At 43.5% G+C, this 17,598-nt stretch overlaps 1 protein-coding gene across 1 annotated transcript; it reads left to right on the top strand.

Annotated features, from left to right (window-relative positions):
• Nucleotides 1-639: 639 nt before the first annotated feature.
• On the top strand, nt 640-2,257 carry LOC121395506. The gene is made up of 4 exons (XM_041569084.1): nt 640-837; nt 1,046-1,144; nt 1,320-1,504; nt 1,936-2,257. Exons 1-4 carry the CDS (start codon nt 703-705, stop codon nt 2,255-2,257), a joined length of 741 nt encoding a protein of 246 aa, XP_041425018.1. The 5' UTR covers nt 640-702.
• The last annotated feature ends 15,341 nt before the right edge of the window (nt 2,258-17,598 follow it).

Raw genomic sequence — 17,598 nt, 5'->3', positions numbered from 1 at the left:
CATTTCTATAATCAAATTCGAATTTTTAACTATTCCCTAGTCAAATTTCACTTCGACCCTTGATAAATCTGCCCCTAAATGTGTGTTTACCAGTCCCATTATGAACAAGCCTTGCTATGGTTTAGCAGATAGCCTTTAGCAAGTGCACTGTATTGTTTAGGATGTATATTAAATTGTTTCAGTTCAGGATCTGAGAAGTTATTATTAGAGGTACATTATACAGTTTGAACAATATAATAAACATTCTTGTCTCTTTGTCTCCTTCTAGTATGTTCTATGGTTTGATTAAATACACGGCTGGATCGTGGGGATACAAATAGGAATGGTGATCATCACTCGGTGGTTCAAGATGTATCCATCCGCTGATCGACTGGTATCCGGTTTAGGACTTATGGCCTCTGGATGTTTCATTTGCATCTTCTTTTTCACTGTACAAAGCAGCTTTACCCTTGCCTATGTGAGTTATATCCATTGGATTTAAGACACAATAATGTTTTTACTCCCAACATCGAGGGATGTTGAGATTGAGAGAAGGTGATAGCATGAAGCTAATTAACCTAGATTAGAAATAGATTATTTTTATGGCCCCAGTTCTACATGAATGGTTTAAAATATTACTAATGCTCAAGGATAAGTTAACAAAAGTGATTTAAGAACCAACCTTAGAGATAACATCAACATTGGCGCCAATAATTGTATTAAATGATTATTCCATTTAGATGTGGGTTCATTTTATTTTTTTATCTCACCACCCTATACTCTCTCCTACAGGGGTTCGTCTTTGTAGGTGGCGTTCTACTGAATATAAACCAGGCTGTAGCTACTGACATGATACTGGTAAATATATCTCTTGAAGAACTTTTTCCTTTCATACCCACAGACAGAATCATATGAACTAGTGTTTGGGTCCTAATCATCGGGTTTATATGCTTTTTATTGATAACATAACCCCATGTTGGACACCAATAAGCGCAAGATATGATATCAAATAATAATAATGGCAGTGACCTCTTCCCTGATAAACCCTTCTTTTCTCTCTTGCCAGTCGGTAGTAATGCCAAATTCCCGTGGCACAGCAATAGCCTTGCAGTCTATTATAGCGCAGTTAGCAGGAGGGGTATTTGCCCCATTTATCATTCAGAAGGTAAGTGCATTTGATTCCCCTTAAGATTTTAAACTCTAGCAAACCCAACCTTTTAGCTTTATATCTGAGCCACTGTAAATGGTTTGTTATCATGGTGTCTCTCTGCTGTGCAGTCCTGTGTAATATGTTACCACTTTATAAACATGCAACAATTAACTTCTATGTCTTTTATCAGATTTCTGATGCGATCCAGATGTGGCAACCAGAAACCAGCCCAATGCGCTGCTTGCAATATGCCTTGATAATATTGGCAATTCTGGCATTGATTGGAGGATGCTTCTTCCTCTGTACAAACTTTTGTATTGAAGAGGATCGGAAAGTAGTTGAACAGGCCCCCGCCCCAAGCCCACCACCTGAATTGTGAGTACACAGTATAGGTTAATTAATGCACAATGGATTATAGGAAATAGGAATGAGATTTGTATGACGTATAGATGACAATGTGGAGACTGGAAGGCAGTGTTTGGCAGTATAAGTTCCATGAAGGATACCATGAAGGTAGCAGAGGGTGATTGGTAGTAAAAAGGGTTGTTTAAGTTGGGGTCTGTGTGGAGCTATTCCTGTCAACTACCTCAAATTTCCCAATCAAAAAGTTGTCTATCACTATAAAAAAATAGAGGAGCTTATTGAGGATAAGCAGAAGAATGGGAATATTGGGTTATGCCAACACCAGCAAAAATGCATGACTTGGAGTGTTTGTAGCTAAATATACAGAGGTAGAGGTACAGGATGGAAGTATAAATCTCAAAGATTTTACTTTTCGCTTCTTTATTTTTCCACTGACAACTCAGGAACCTACAGGACATACTGGTGTACGACTCTGAAGATCCTGGATATGCTGCTCAGCCTTCTCTAGAATTGGCTCCTGAGTCTCCAGATCCTGCTCCAGAACGACCTGCTCAGCCTGCAGATCTTGATACATGCCGGTTCTGCTGCTTTCCGTTTCTAGGACTGGCTCCTAAGCTTTCAAATCCTTCTCCAGAGATACCTGCTCAGCCTCCAGATCCTTCTGTAGGACTGGCTCCAGATCCTGCTCCAGAACTACCTGCTGAGTCTCCAGATCCTGATACATGCAGGTCCTGCTGCTTTCCCTTTCCTAGGACTGGCTCCTGAGTTTCCAGATCCTGCTTCGGAGATGCCTGCTCATCCTCCAGGAGGAGACAACTATAGACAGGGAGAATACCTGAACATATAGCATAGGAACCAGGACTGTAACTGGAGTTAACCACACACTAGGAAGTGGGCATGGTGGAAGCCCAGGGGGATACCCATACACAACTGGAGATGACATAGTGATATTGCAGGTTTAATGGCAACAGAAGATAATAACAGGAACAGTCAAAAATCGAAAACAAGGTCAAGCCAAGGCCGTTATCAGGAAATCCAGGAGGGCAAGGAATGCTGGAACAAGAACACTGGATAAATAAATAAAGCATTCATTGCACAGATACGTCATTTATGTTTTTTGTCAATCATTTTAAGGAACAGCAACACCAAAAAATGAAAGTGTTTTAAAGGAATGTCAATATAGTATACTGTTGCCCTGCACTGGTAAAACTGGTGTGTTTGCTTCAGAAACACCACTATAGTTGATATAAACAAGCTGCTGTGTAGCCATGGGGGCAGCCATTCATGCACAGGATACACAGTAGATAACAGATAAGTACTACTATAGTTGATATAAATAAGCTGCTGTGTAGCCATGGGGACAGCCATTCAGACACAGGATATACAGTAGATAACATAAGTACTACTATAATTTATATAAACAAGCTGCTGTGTATCCATGGGGGCAGCCATTCAAGCACAGGATACACAGTTGATAACAGATAAGTACTACTATAGTTTATATAAACAAGCTGCTGTGTAGCAATGGGGGCAGCCATTTAAGTACAGGATACACAGTAGATAACAGATAAGTACTACTATAGTTTATATAAACAAGCTGCTGAGTAGCAATGGTGGAAATTGAAAAAAGTCTATATGGCACAGGTTAAATAGTGGAACACCATTATGTTCTACAGAGCTTATCTGCTGTGTAACCTGAGCCTTTTCTCCTTTGAATGGCTGTCCCCATAGCTACTTAATTTTTTGATGTTACTGCTCCTTTAAGGGACACAGAAGTGAAATGTATTCATGGATAAAACATCAGCAGAACGTTTAGCAGAACATAAAACATTCCATTGTGCTCTTGAAACCATAATATTGACTTGCAATAACAAGGGCCACGTTCGTTCGTTATAACGCAGCTACGTTTTCCTTTCTGCTTATCATTCTGTTTTTTATATTTAGAACAAATCAAGAAAGCAAGACTTCTTGCCAAAAGAAACCGAACACAACCAAGTGAGGATTCTGCTATAGGCCTTTACAGAAGCCCCAGCAGAAGCCCCAGCAGAAGTGGTACAGGTGATAGAAGGCTTTCTGGGTGGAAATCAGGAGGATATTACGGAGCAGACCCACAGCTCCTCGCAATGCCAATTTCAGGTTTGTACACAGTGTATTAAGTGTTTTTTTTTTTCAATAACTAATTTCAATAATTAATTATTTTTATCTTTTATTGTAGATGTGGAAGTGGCAGTTTGTACACCTGATAAAACAAATGTGTAAAAAAGAATCCATTACCAGACCAAACTAAGGAGCTGCATTGAGAGCTTACAGTGTGGAAGCCATACTATTACTTCAAGAACAAATAACTGGTCTGATTGGAGAAATGGAGAATGACACAGAATCATTTTTTTTTCTTTATTCTTTAAATGTGTTCAGAAACGTGTTGAAAAAGTTTTGTTTTTTCAAAATACTTGTTTATTATGTAGACTAGAGCAAAATTTTGTTATAATATTTGTCCCAGTTGCTCATGCAGAGCCTGCAGCGTTTGGGTCCACGGCCCACAGTTGGACACAGCACCCAGCTGTTTTTTCTAATATCTTCATAATACAGCATTTTTTTTTCTAATATCCTCATATTTCTTGTAACATCTCTCAAATGTGTTTTTTCAAAAGATGTCTGTTGCAACCTCAGACGTTGAGACGTGTATACATACAGTGCGTCCCAGTTGCTCATGCAGAGCCTGCAGCGTTTGGGTCCACGGCCCACAGTTGGACACAGCACCCAGCTTTTTTTCTAATATCGTCACAATGCTATCAATATTTGAATATATTGTGATATATTTATGAAACAAAACCGAGAGTATGAGAAATAAAACATTTTATTGTTCAAATTTGTGTTGAGTTTCAAGTATGTTTCAGCATTTCATAACCAGCTATAGAGTTAAGTTATGTAGTAACATATTTGGGAAAAAGGGGTTTGTGCCATAATATGTGGCCGGGAACATTCGTTGTGAACGTTTCCATACGTTCAACCTACGACTGGACCTACGTACTTCCGTCAGCGGCCAAGGATATTGTCGTGTACTTCCGTCAGAGGTTTCATGGATATCATCAGATCATCAATACATGCAGAGATACGATCGGCAGCCGGCAGAAATTTTCAAACCTGTCCGAACGACTGAACGACCGATCGGCATGGTACGACAAATGTCGGAGCACTCGACATACGGTCCGAAAGTCGTAAGAGAGTCGTACCAATCCTCCATTTGTACGATCTGATCTTTGCGTCTATGGCCAGCTTAAGTATAATGATCATCACTTTACATAAATGTCACCTGGTTTCAGCAGTTGTATCATCTTCATAAGCAAATTATTTTGTATAGAGAATGTGATGGCGGAACCTTGGTCTCTCTCAGCTCCTTCACTGAACCCTTGTTACTCCTCTTTTTTTTTTTTTTGCTTTGGCTTCTTTATTGCTTTTGCCAAGTCATGGTTTGTGTTTGTTTCTGGTGAAGATAATACTGAGATCCCATCCTTTGACCCATTACTTTCTCCTGGGCCTCAACTGCATTTCCATTGGCTGCGTCTCCTCAACATCCTCTGTAGGATCCTCTTGATGGTCTACCTTGGTCTTGCCATGATCACATTCCCTAGGTACAATGCAAAATCACAATGTAATGAATACAAAAATTGCTGGAAATAGGTAGACTTGTCCGTAATGTCCAAATGAGATTGTGTTTATATTTATCATGTTGAAAAGCTTTTTTCAATATATAGATTTAGGGGAATATTAAGTAGACACCCCTGTGGCATCTAGTCTTTAATATGTACATTGTTAATGCCTGGAATTATAGAATGACATTGTGTAAGTGTGGGTAAGATGGCTAATATAACTGGGGGATAAAATGTCTTGTAGGTGGTTGCAATGCTTTTTTACTGGGTATCATAGGGTTTACGTTAGTATTTATAAATGGAAGGTGGAGGTTGAGTTATTTCTATTGGATTTCCAAGATGGTAGATGTGATTCCATCGGCTTGGGTGGAGAAAGGGTCTCAATGAGGATTGATCCGTGGGCTAAGAGAAGAGCTCAGTGGAAATCAGGAGGAACAGGTACAAGGATTAGCTAGAGGAGGGCTAGATTCTAAGTAGAGTCATTCAGTGGATATGATGGAGTGAGGAGAAATGAGTAAGCAGGTAGAGCTGCTGTGAATGATGTAGTGAATTGCAGCATTAGTGGTAGTGCCCAACAGAGGGGCTCAGCTATGTAGATCCAGGGCACAATCCCCTTGTAGATCCATCAGTTGCTGAAGACAAAGTTACAGGATGTGTGAGCTCAACAAGTTCCCATAACCCAAAAGTATTCTTTTAGGGGAGACTTAAAAAAGCTGTGCAAAGTGCTAAGTGTCATTTTTGTAAGTCAACCGTCATGTTTTCAGCATCATTTTCTCCAGTGGAACTTGCACAAGATGCACCAATTTACAGTAGTATTGTGCTATTTGTGAATTGATTGCTAGGTGTAATTCAGTTTTACAGTTCAGATGGCATCACTTGTGCTGTGGCAATGTGCCTGGAGTCAATAACGGCATTAGAATTGCTGATTCGCTCAGCACAAGGCATGGAAATTCTCAACCTACTAGGGGAAGAAACCCAGGAATTTGCCCAAAAGAGCTTACAGTCTATCATTTTCTTATAGAGTGGCAGCTCCTATTGAAACTTGATTTCTTAAACATGAGGAGACAGAATCAATTCAGAAGATTGAATGGAAACACATTCCACAAGTGACAAGACAGGGGAGATGGAAATTATTTCCTTTACTGGACTGACACAGCTCAAACAACTAAATACTAGGGATTAGGGATGTAGCGAACGTCGGAAAAAAAGTTCGCGAACATATTCGCGAACTTGCGCAAAAACGCGAGCGGTTCGCGAACGGTTCGCGAACCCCATAGACTTCAATGGGAAGGCGAACTTTAACATCTAGAAAAGACATTTCTGGCCAGAAAAATGATTTTAAAGTTGTTTAAAGGGTGCAACGACCTGGACAGTGGCATGCCAGAGGGGGATCAAGGGCAAAAATGTATCTGAAAAATCTGCCTGTGTGTGCTTGGAAGAGATAGTGTAGGGGGAGAGCTGTTAGTGATTTCAGGGACAGATGATAGTAAGTTTGCTGGCTAGTAATCTGCTTGATACTGCTCTGTATTGGAGGGACAGAAGTCTGCAGGGATTTGAGGGACATTTTAGCTTAGGTAGCTTTGCTGGCTAGTAATCTACTGTTCTCTTTAAACAACTGCCATACGTTGACCTTGTAGGCATTGTTTGCCCAGTTTTTTTGGACGCAGCCACTGAAGCACAGTTGCCAGAAAAAATATGCCATATAAATGCTGAAAATAGTCATTTTTCGCCATACGTTGACCTTGTAGACATTGTTTGCCCAGTTTTTTTGGACGCAGCCACTGAAGCACAGTTGCCAGAAAAATTATGCCATATAAATGCTGAAAATATAAATTTTTTTGGTTGCAGCCACTGAAGCACAGAGGCCAGAAAAATTATGCCATATAAATGCAGAAAATATGCATTTTTTTGGTCGCAGCCACTGAAGCACAGTTGACAGAAAAATTATGCCATATAAATGCTGAAAATATAAACTTTTTTGGTTGCAGCCACTGAAGCACAGAGGCCAGAAAAATTATGCCATATAAATGCAGAAAACATGCATTTTTTTGGTCGCAGCCACTGAAGCACAGTTGACAGAAAAATTATGCCATATAAATGCTGAAAATATAAATTTTTTTGGTTGCAGCCACTGAAGCACAGAGGCCAGAAAAATTATGCCATATAAATGCAGAAAATATGCATTTTTTTGGTCGCAGCCACTGAAGCACAGTTGCCAGAAAAAATATGCCATATAAATGCTGAAAATAGTCATTTTTTGCCATATACGTTGAGTCAACGTATGGCAAAAAATGACTATTTTCAGCATTTATATGGCATATTTTTTCTGGCCTCTGTGCTTCAGTGGCTGCGGCCAAAAAAACTGGGCAAACAATGCCTACAAGGTCAACGTCATTGACCTTGTAGGCATTGTTTGCCCAGTTTTTTTGGCCGCAGCCACTGAAGCACAGAGGCCAGAAAAAATATGCCATATAAATGCTGAAAATAGTCATTTTTTTGGTCGCAGCCACTGAAGCACAGTTGCCAGAAAAATTATGCCATATAAATGCTGAAAACATAAATTTTTTTGGTTGCAGCCACTGAAGCACAGAGGCCAGAAAAATTATGCCATATAAATGCAGAAAATATGCATTTTTTTGGTTGCAGCCACTGAAGCACAGAGGCCAGAAAAATTATGCCATATAAATGCAGAAAATATGCATTTTTTTGGATGCAGCCACTGAAGCACAGTTGCCAGAAAAAATATGCCATATAAATGCTGAAAATAGTCATTTTTTGCCATACGTTGACCTTGTAGACATTGTTTGCCCAGTTTTTTTGGTTGCAGCCACTGAAGCACAGAGGCCAGAAAAAATTAAACCAGTAGGGTTTGCACCCTAGTTTGTAACGGTGGCGGAGGGAGGAGGAGGACGCTAAAGGACAGCTGTGTGTGGAGTCATGAGGCTTGAAGAGAAGGACAGCTGCATAGAAGTCAGAACAAGTCTTCCGGCGTGCAGTAACCCTCCGAGATCCACCCCTCATTCATTTTAATAAAGGTCAGGTAATCGACACTTTTGTGACCTAGGCGAGTTCTCTTCTCAGTTACAATCCCTCCTGCTGCACTGAAGGTCCTTTCTGAGAGCACACTTGAGGCTGGGCAAGACAAGAGGTTCATGGCAAATTGTGACAGCTCTGGCCACAGATCAAGCCTGCGCACCCAGTAGTCCAGGGGTTCATCGCTCCTCAGAGTGTCGATATCTGCAGTTAATGCCAGGTAGTCCGCTACCTGCCGGTCGAGGCGTTCTTTGAGGGTGGATCCAGAAGGGTTGTGGCGCTGCCTTGGACAGAAAAACATTTGCATGTCTGACGTTACAGACTGGCCAAAGGGCTTTGTCCTTGCAGGTGTGCTCGTGGCAGGATTACTGGCACCTCTGCCCCTGGAATGTTGATGAGTTCCTGAAGTGACATCACCCTTAAAAGCATTGTACAACATGTTTTGCAGGCTGGTTTGTAAATGCCGCATCTTTTCGGACTTGTGGTATGTTGGTAACATTTCTGACACTTTATGCTTGTACCGAGGGTCTAGTAGCGTTGCGACCCAGTACAGGTCCTTCTCCTTAAGCCTCTTGATACGGGGGTCCTTCAACAGGCATGACAGCATGAAAGACCCCATTCTCACAAGGTTGGATGCAGAGCTATCCATCTCCGCTTCCTCATTATCAAGGACTGCATCATCCACGGTCTCCTCCCCCCAGCCACGTACAAGACCAGGGGTCCCCAAAAGGTCACCACTAGCCCCCTGGGAAGCCTGCTCCTGTTGGTCCTCCTCCTCCTCCTCCACAAAGCCACCTTCCTCCTCTGACTCCACTTCTGGCACCTCTCCCTGCGTTGCAGCAGGTGCCTGGGTTCGTTCTGGTGATTCCGACCAGAAATCGTGCGCTTCCAGCTCCTCGTCACGCTGGTCTACAGCCTCATCTGTCACTCGTCGCACGGCACGCTCCAGGAAGAAAGCGAAGGGTATTAGGTCGCTGATGGTGCCTTCGGTGCGACTGACCATATTTGTCACCTCTTCAAAAGGTCGCATGAGCCTGCAGGCATCGCGCATAAGCACCCAGTAACGGGGGAAAAAAATCCCCAGCTGTGCAGATCCAGTCCTACCACCCAGTTCAAAAAGGTACTCGTTGACGGCCCTTTGTTGTTGCAGCAGACGTTCCAACATAAGGAGCGTTGAATTCCAGCGAGTCTGGCTGTCAGAAATCAAACGCCTGACTGGCATGTTGTAGCGCTGCTGAATGTCAGCAAGGCGTGCCATGGCTGTGTAGGAACGTCTGAAATGGGCCGACACCTTTCTGGACTGGGTGAGAACGTCCTGGAATCCTGGGTACTTGGAGACAAAACGTTGGACTATTAAATTTAACACATGTGCCATGCAGGGCACATGTGTTAAATTGCCTAGTCTCAACGCTGCCAACAGATTGCTTCCATTGTCACACACCACTTTTCCGATCTGCAGTTGGTGTGGGGTCAGCCACCGATCGGCCTGTGACTGCAGAGATGACAGGAGTACAGATCCGGTATGGTTTTTGCTTTCCAGGCACGTCATCCCCAAGACAGCGTGACAACGGCGTACCTGGCACGTCGAATAGCCTAGGGGGAGCTGGGGGTGCACAGGTGTGGAGGAGGAGAAGGAGGACCCAGCAGCAGAGTAAGAAGAAGAAGAAGACGAGGTAGAGAGCGATGGAGGAGTAGAGGTGGTGGCAGAACTGCGTGCAATCCGTGGCGGTGACACCAACTCCACTGTTGTTGTTGAGCTACCCATTCCCTGCTTCCCAGCCATTACCAAGTTCACCCAGTGGGCAGTGTAGGTGACATACCTGCCCTGACCATGCTTGGAGGACCATGCGTCAGTAGTCATATGGACCTTTGGCCCAACACTAAGTGACAGAGATGCGGTAACTTGGCTCTGCACATGTTGGTACAGGTGTGGTATTCCCTTTTTAGAAAAAAAATTGCGGCTGGGTACCTTCCACTGCGGTGTCCCAATTGCTACAAATTTGCGGAAGGCCTCAGAGTCCACCAGCTGGTATGGTAAAAGCTGGCGGGCTAAGAGTGCAGACAAGCCAGCTGTCAGACGCCGGGCAAGGGGGTGACAGTCAGACATTGGCTTCTTACGCTCAAACATGGCCTTCACAGAAACTTGGCTGGTGGCAGATGACTGGGAATGGGAACAGGTGGTCAAGGTGGAAGGCGGAGTGGAGGGTGGTTCAGACGGGTCAAGGAGAGCAGAGGTAGAGCAGTAAGATGCTGGACCAGAAGGAGTGTGGCTTTTAGTTTGCCTGTTGCCTTTGAGGTGTTGCTCCCAAAGTGCTTTGTGCTTGCCGCTCATTTGCCTTCGCATAGAAGTTGTACCTATGTGGCTGTTGGGCTTACCAAGGCTCAGTTTCTGACTGCACTCATTGCAAATTACAATGCTTTTGTCAGAGGCACACACATTAAAAAAATCCCACACTGCTGACTTTTTGGAAGTGTGCGATCTGGCGGTAACAGTAGAAGTTGGCGGAGTTGGCGGTATTGGCGGCAATGGCGGGTGCGTTGGCCGGCTGAACACAGGTGCCGATACATGTTGTTGCCCTGCTGATCCCTGCGGGCTGTCCTCCCTGCTTCTTCTAAGTCTTATTCTCCTACTGCCTCTCTGACTCTCCATCTGAACTACCCTCCTCTTGCTCTCTTCTACTAGGCACCCACAAAACATCAATCTCCTCATCATCATTCTCCTCAGATGCATCAATTTCTTCTGACACATCACAGAAGGAAGCAGCAGCGGGGACCTCCTCCTCATCACTCATTATGTCCATCTCTATCGTGTTCTCTGCCAGAATTAAATCTGGTGTAAGGTCCTCATCTCCTTCATCTTCTTCTGGCAATAATGGTTGCGCATTACTCAGTTCAAGAAACTCATTGGAAAATAACTCCTCTGACCCCAGTGAAGAAGGGGCACCGGTGGTGGAGGAAGTGTTACGTGGGGTGGCCATAGCAGTGGAGGATGAGGAGGATGTTGTGGTAAAGTTAGAAACGGTAGAGGATGGGGTGTGCTGTGTAAGCCAGTCAACTACCTCTTCAGCATTTTGGAAGTTCAGGGTCATTGGCTTTTTAAAACTGGGCAATTTGCTAGGGCCACAGGATTGCATAGCAGCACGGCCCCTAGCACGGCCTCTGCGTGGCGGCCTGCCTTTGCCTGGCATTATTTTTAAAAAAACAACAACAACAACAAAAACTCAGTTGGTTTTTCTGGAAACGATAATACACACAGCTAGATGGCGGGTTGAAGAAAACACTGTGCAAATAATGCCTACAAAGTCAACGTATACACTACTACAGCGGTGGATACGGATTACGTAAAATATATGAATGCTGCTTGAAAAAAGTAACTCAAGTGGTTTTTCTAGAGACGATAATATTATCAATATTTAGACAAAATGTGAACAAGGTCACACAGCTCGATGGCGGGTTGAAGAAAACAGTGTGCAAATAATGCCTACAAGGTCAACGTATACACTACTACAGCGGTGGATACGGATTACGTAAAATATCTGAATGCTGCTTGAAAAAAAGTAACTCAAGTGGTTTTTCTAGAGACGATAATATTATCAATATTTAGACAAAATGTGAACAAGCTCACACAGCTCGATGGCGGGTTGAAGAAAACAGTGTGCAAATAATGCCTACAAGGTCAACGTATACACTACTACAGCGGTGGATACGGATTACGTAAAATATATGAATGCTGCTTGAAAAAAGTGACTCCGGTGTTTTTTCTGGAGACGGTAATATTATGGATATTTAGACAGAATGGGAACAAGGTCACACAGCTCGATGGCGGGTTGAAGAAAACAGTGTGCAAATAATGCCTACAAGGCCAACGTATACACTACTACAGCGGTGGATACGGATTACGTAAAATATATGAATGCTGCTTGAAAAAAGTGACTCCGGTGTTTTTTCTGGAGACGGTAATATTATGGATATTTAGACAGAATGGGAACAAGGTCACACAGCTCGATGGCGGGTTGAAGAAAACAGTGTGCAAATAATGCCTACAAGGCCAACGTATACACTACTACAGCGGTGGATACGGATTACGTAAAATATATGAATGCTGCTTGAAAAAAGTGACTCCGGTGTTTTTTCTGGAGACGGTAATATTATGGATATTTAGACAGAATGGGAACAAGGTCACACAGCTCGATGGCGGGTTGAAGAAAACAGTGTGCAAATAATGCCTACAAGGTCAACGTATACACTACTACAGCGGTGGATACGGATTACGTAAAATATATGAATGCTGCTTGAAAAAAAGTAACTCAAGTGGTTTTTCTAGAGACGATAATATTATCAATATTTAGACAAAATGTGAACAAGCTCACACAGCTCGATGGCGGGTTGAAGAAAACACTGTGCAAATAATGCCTACAAGGCCAACGTATACACTACTACAGCGGTGGATACGGATTACGTAAAATATATGAATGCTGCTTGAAAAAAGTGACTCCGGTGTTTTTCTGGAGACGGTAATATTATGGATATTTAGACAGAATGGGAACAAGGTCACACAGCTCGATGGCGGGTTGAAGAAAACAGTGTGCAAATAATGCCTACAAGGCCAACGTATACACTACTACAGCGGTGGATACGGATTACGTAAAATATATGAATGCTGCTTGAAAAAAGTGACTCCGGTGTTTTTTCTGGAGACGGTAATATTATGGATATTTAGACAGAATGGGAACAAGGTCACACAGCTCGATGGCGGGTTGAAGAAAACAGTGTGCAAATAATGCCTACAAGGTCAACGTATACACTACTACAGCGGTGGATACGGATTACGTAAAATATATGAATGCTGCTTGAAAAAAAGTAACTCAAGTGGTTTTTCTAGAGACGATAATATTATCAATATTTAGACAAAATGTGAACAAGCTCACACAGCTCGATGGCGGGTTGAAGAAAACAGTGTGCAAATAATGCCTACAAGGCCAACGTATACACTACTACAGCGGTGGATACGGATTACGTAAAATATATGAATGCTGCTTGAAAAAAGTGACTCCGGTGTTTTTTCTGGAGACGGTAATATTATGGATATTTAGACAGAATGGGAACAAGGTCACACAGCTCGATGGCGGGTTGAAGAAAACAGTGTGCAAATAATGCCTACAAGGCCAACGTATACACTACTACAGCGGTGGATACGGATTACGTAAAATATATGAATGCTGCTTGAAAAAAGTGACTCCGGTGTTTTTTCTGGAGACGGTAATATTATGGATATTTAGACAGAATGGGAACAAGGTCACACAGCTCGATGGCGGGTTGAAGAAAACAGTGTGCAAATAATGCCTACAAGGCCAACGTATACACTACTACAGCGGTGGATACGGATTACGTAAAATATATTATGGCTGCTTGAAAAAAGTGACTCCGGTGTTTTTTCTGGAGACGGTAATATTATGGATATTTAGACAGAATGGGAACAAGGTCACACAGCTCGATGGCGGGTTGAAGAAAACAGTGTGCAAATAATGCCTACAGGGCAAATAATGCCTAAAAGGTCAACTTATACACTACTACAGCGGTAGTAAAATAAAAAAAAGTAAAATAAAAAAAAATGAATATTAAAAAAAAAAATTAAAGTTGGTGCTGCTGAACTACTAGGAGCAGCAGATTAGCACACCAGTCCCACTCCCCAACACTGCTAGACTAATAGCACTGGGCTCTTATAGTAGTAGTAGTAGTAGTAGTAGTAAAACAACAAAAAAATAAATAAAAGCAGTCCTTACAAGGACTACTGTTATTGCAGCAGTCAGCAGATGAGATCAGAAGCAGGACAGCTGCCCACTGCAGCTACATACAGAGCACTGCAGTAGAAGGTAGATTACTAGCCAGCAAAGCTACCTAAGCTTAAATGTCCCTCAAACCCCTGCAGACTTCTGTCCCTCCAATAACAGAGCAGTATCAAAACGATTACTAGCCAGCAAACTTTCAACTGTCCCTGAAATCACTAACAGGCAGCAGCTCTCTCCCTACACTATCTCTTCAGCACACACAGGCAGAGTGAAAAAACGCTGCAGGGCTTCGGTTTTTATAGGGAAGGGGAGTGGTCCAGGGGAGAGCTTCCTGATTGGCTGCCATGTACCTGCTGGTCTGGGGTGAGAGGGCAAAAAAAAGCGCCAACAATGGCGAACCCAAAATGGCGAACGTCGCGCGACGTTCGCGAACTTCCGGCGAGCGCGAACACCCGATGTTCGCGCGAACAAGTTCGCCGGCGAACAGTTCGCGACATCTCTACTAGGGATGTAGCGAACGTCGGAAAAAAAGTTTGCGAACATATTCGCGAACTTGCGTCAAAAATGCGAACGGTTCGCGAACGTCGCGAACCCCATAGACTTCAATGGGAAGGTGAATTTTAAAAGCTAGAAAAGACATTTCTGGCCAGAAAAATGATTTTAAAGTTGTTTAAAGGGTGCAACGACCTGGACAGTGCCATGCCAGAGGGGGATCAAGGGCAAAAATGTTTCTAAAAAATCCATTGTTGACACAGCGCTGCGTTTTGTGCTGTAAAGGGCAGAAATCACACTACATTTCTAAACCTGTGTAATAAAATGCTTTAAAACGTCCGGCGTCTACATGCCAATCAAGTCGTGTAAAAGTTACAGCCTGTTCACACGCAAAGACGAAACGCGGTGCTTACTGCAACGCAAAAAGACGCAAAGAGCTTTAATGAATGATACCGTCAAGTGAGCAAATAATAGTTTTTAATTACTAGTTGCTTGTCACCTCCAGGATGTTCGTCCTGTTGGTGGCAATATTTCTGTAGTGGTGTGTTTAGCAGTCACCGTGCTTGTCGCACGTGCACGGTCAGGCAGAGGTAATTCAATGTACAGTGAAGTGAACCAAAAAACACTGATTCTGCAGTGTGGGCCCAGTTTTGGTCTACTTTATTGATCACCTGCGGTGACCATAAAAGATGCGATTTTGCCACTGTTGCAGAACCCTGAAAAATTAGGCATGTGTACTTTCCTGAAAAATTATGTTTTTTTGTCGCAGCCACTGAACCAGAAGTCCAGAAACAATATGCCATATAAATGCTGAAAATATTAATTTTTTTTTGTGGCAGCCACTGCAGCACAGAGGCCAGAAAAAATATGCCATATAAATGCAAACAATATTAATTTTTTTTTGTCGCAGCCACTGCAGCACAGAGGCCAGAAAAAATATGCCATATAAATGCAAACAATATTAATTTTTTTTTGGTCGCAGCCACTGAAGCACAGAGGCCAGAAAAAATATGCCATATAAATGCTGAAAATATTCATTTATTTTTGTCGCAGCCACTGAAGCACAGAGGCCAGAAAAAATATGCCATATAAATGCTGAAAATATTCCATTTTTTTGGTCGCAGCCACTGAAGCACAGAGGCCAGGAAAAATATGCCATATAAATGCTGAAAATATTCTGGTTTTTTTAGTCGCAGCCACTGAAGCACAGAGGCCAGAAAAAATATGCCATATAAATGCTGAAAATATTCAATTTTTTTGGTCGCAGCCACTGAAGCACAGAGGCCAGGAAAAATATGCCATATAAATGCTGAAAATATTCTGTTTTTTTTAGTCGCAGCCACTGAAGCACAGAGGCCAGAAAAAATATGCCATATAAATGCTGAAAATATTCATTTTTTTGGTCGCAGCCACTGAAGCACAGAGGCCAGAAAAAATATGCCATATAAATGCTGAAAATATTCATTTTTTTGTCACAGCCACTGAAGCACAGAGGCCAGAAAAAATATGCCATATAAATGCTGAAAATATTCAGTTTTTTTTGGTCGCAGCCACTGAAGCACAGAGGCCAGAAAAAATATGCCATATAAATGCTGAAAATATTCTGTTTTTTTTGGTCGCAGCCACTGAAGCACAGAGGCCAGAAAAACTCAGGATTTACCTGGATTCAAATTAAACCAGTAGGGTTTGCACCCTAGTTTGTAACGGTGGTGGAGGGAGGAGGACGCTAAAGGACAGCTGTATGTGGAGTCATGAGGCGTGCAGAGAAGGACAGCTGCATGGGGAGTCAGAATCAGAAACTCAGAACAAGTCTTCCGGCGTGCAGTAACCCTCCGAGATCCACCCCTCATTCATTTTAATAAAGGTCAGGTAATCCACACTTTTGTGACCTAGGCGAGTTCTCTTCTCAGTTACAATCCCTCCTGCTGCACTGAAGGTCCTTTCTGAGAGGACACTTGAGGCGGGGCAAGACAAGAGGTTCATGGCAAATTGTGACAGCTCTGGCCACAGATCAAGCCTGCGCACCCAGTAGTCCAGGGGTTCATCGCTCCTCAGAGTGTCGATATCTGCAGTTAATGCCAGGTAGTCCGCTACCTGCCGGTCGAGGCGTTCTTTGAGGGTGGATCCAGAAGGGTTCTGCCGCTGCCTTGGACAAAAAAACATTTGCATGTCTGACGTTACAGAGTGGCCAAAGTGCTTTGTCCTTGCAGGTGCGCTCGTGGCAGGATTACTGGCACCTCTGCCCCTGGAATGTTGATGAGTTCCTGAAGTGACATCACCCTTAAAAGCATTGTACAACATGTTTTGCAGGCTGGTTTGTAAATGCAGCATCCTTTCAGACTTGTGGTATGTTGGTAACATTTCTGCCACTTTATGCTTGTACCGAGGGTCTAGTAGAGTCGCGACCCAGTACAGGTCCTTCTCCTTAAGCCTCTTGATATGGGGGTCCTTCAACAGGCATGACAGCATGAAAGACCCCATTCTCACAAGGTTGGATGCAGAGGTATCCATCTCCGCTTCCTCGTTATCAAGGACTGCATCATCCACGGTCTCCTCCCCCCAGCCACGTACAAGACCAGGGGTCCCCAAAAGGTCACCACCAGCCCCCTGGGAAGCCTGCTCCTGTTGGTCCTCCTCCTCCACAAAGCCACCTTCCTCCTCTGACTCCACTTCTGACACCTCTCCCTGCGTTGCAGCAGGTGCCTGGGTTCGTTCTGGTGATTCCGACCAGAAATCGTGCGCTTCCTGCTCCTCGTCACGCTGGTCTACAGCCTCATCTGTCACTCGTCGCACGGCACGCTCCAGGAAGAAAGCAAAGGGTATTAGGTCGCTGATGGTGCCTTCGGTGCGACTGACCATATTTGTAACCTCTTCAAAAGGGCGCATGAGCCTGCAGGCATCGCGCATAAGCACCCAGTAACGGGGGAAAAAAATCCCCAGCTCTGCAGATCCAGTCCTACCACCCAGTTCAAACAGGTATTCGTTGACGGCTCTTTGTTGTTGCAGCAGACGTTCCAACATGAGGAGCGTTGAATTCCAGCGAGTCTGGCTGTCGCAAATCAAACGCCTGACTGGCATGTTGTACCGCTGCTGAATGTCAGCAAGGCGTGCCATGGCTGTATAGGAACGTCTGAAATGGACC

This window comes from Xenopus laevis, chromosome 7L (genome assembly GCF_017654675.1).
Source record: "Xenopus laevis strain J_2021 chromosome 7L, Xenopus_laevis_v10.1, whole genome shotgun sequence".
NCBI classification, from domain to species: domain Eukaryota; kingdom Metazoa; phylum Chordata; class Amphibia; order Anura; family Pipidae; genus Xenopus; species Xenopus laevis.
The sequence above is the reverse complement of the archived record's forward strand: the minus strand, read 5'-3'. Positions and strand labels throughout refer to the sequence as shown.

Excerpts from the sequence above, each read along its gene's own strand:
- LOC121395506 (XM_041569084.1), top strand. The coding sequence starts at position 703 with ATGATTATTCCATTTAGATGTGGGTTCATTTTATTTTTTTATCTCACC. Across the intron at positions 838-1,045 it reads TAGCTACTGACATGATACTG|TCGGTAGTAATGCCAAATTC; the intron begins GTAAATATATCT and ends CTCTCTTGCCAG. Across the intron at positions 1,145-1,319 it reads CCCCATTTATCATTCAGAAG|ATTTCTGATGCGATCCAGAT; the intron begins GTAAGTGCATTT and ends GTCTTTTATCAG.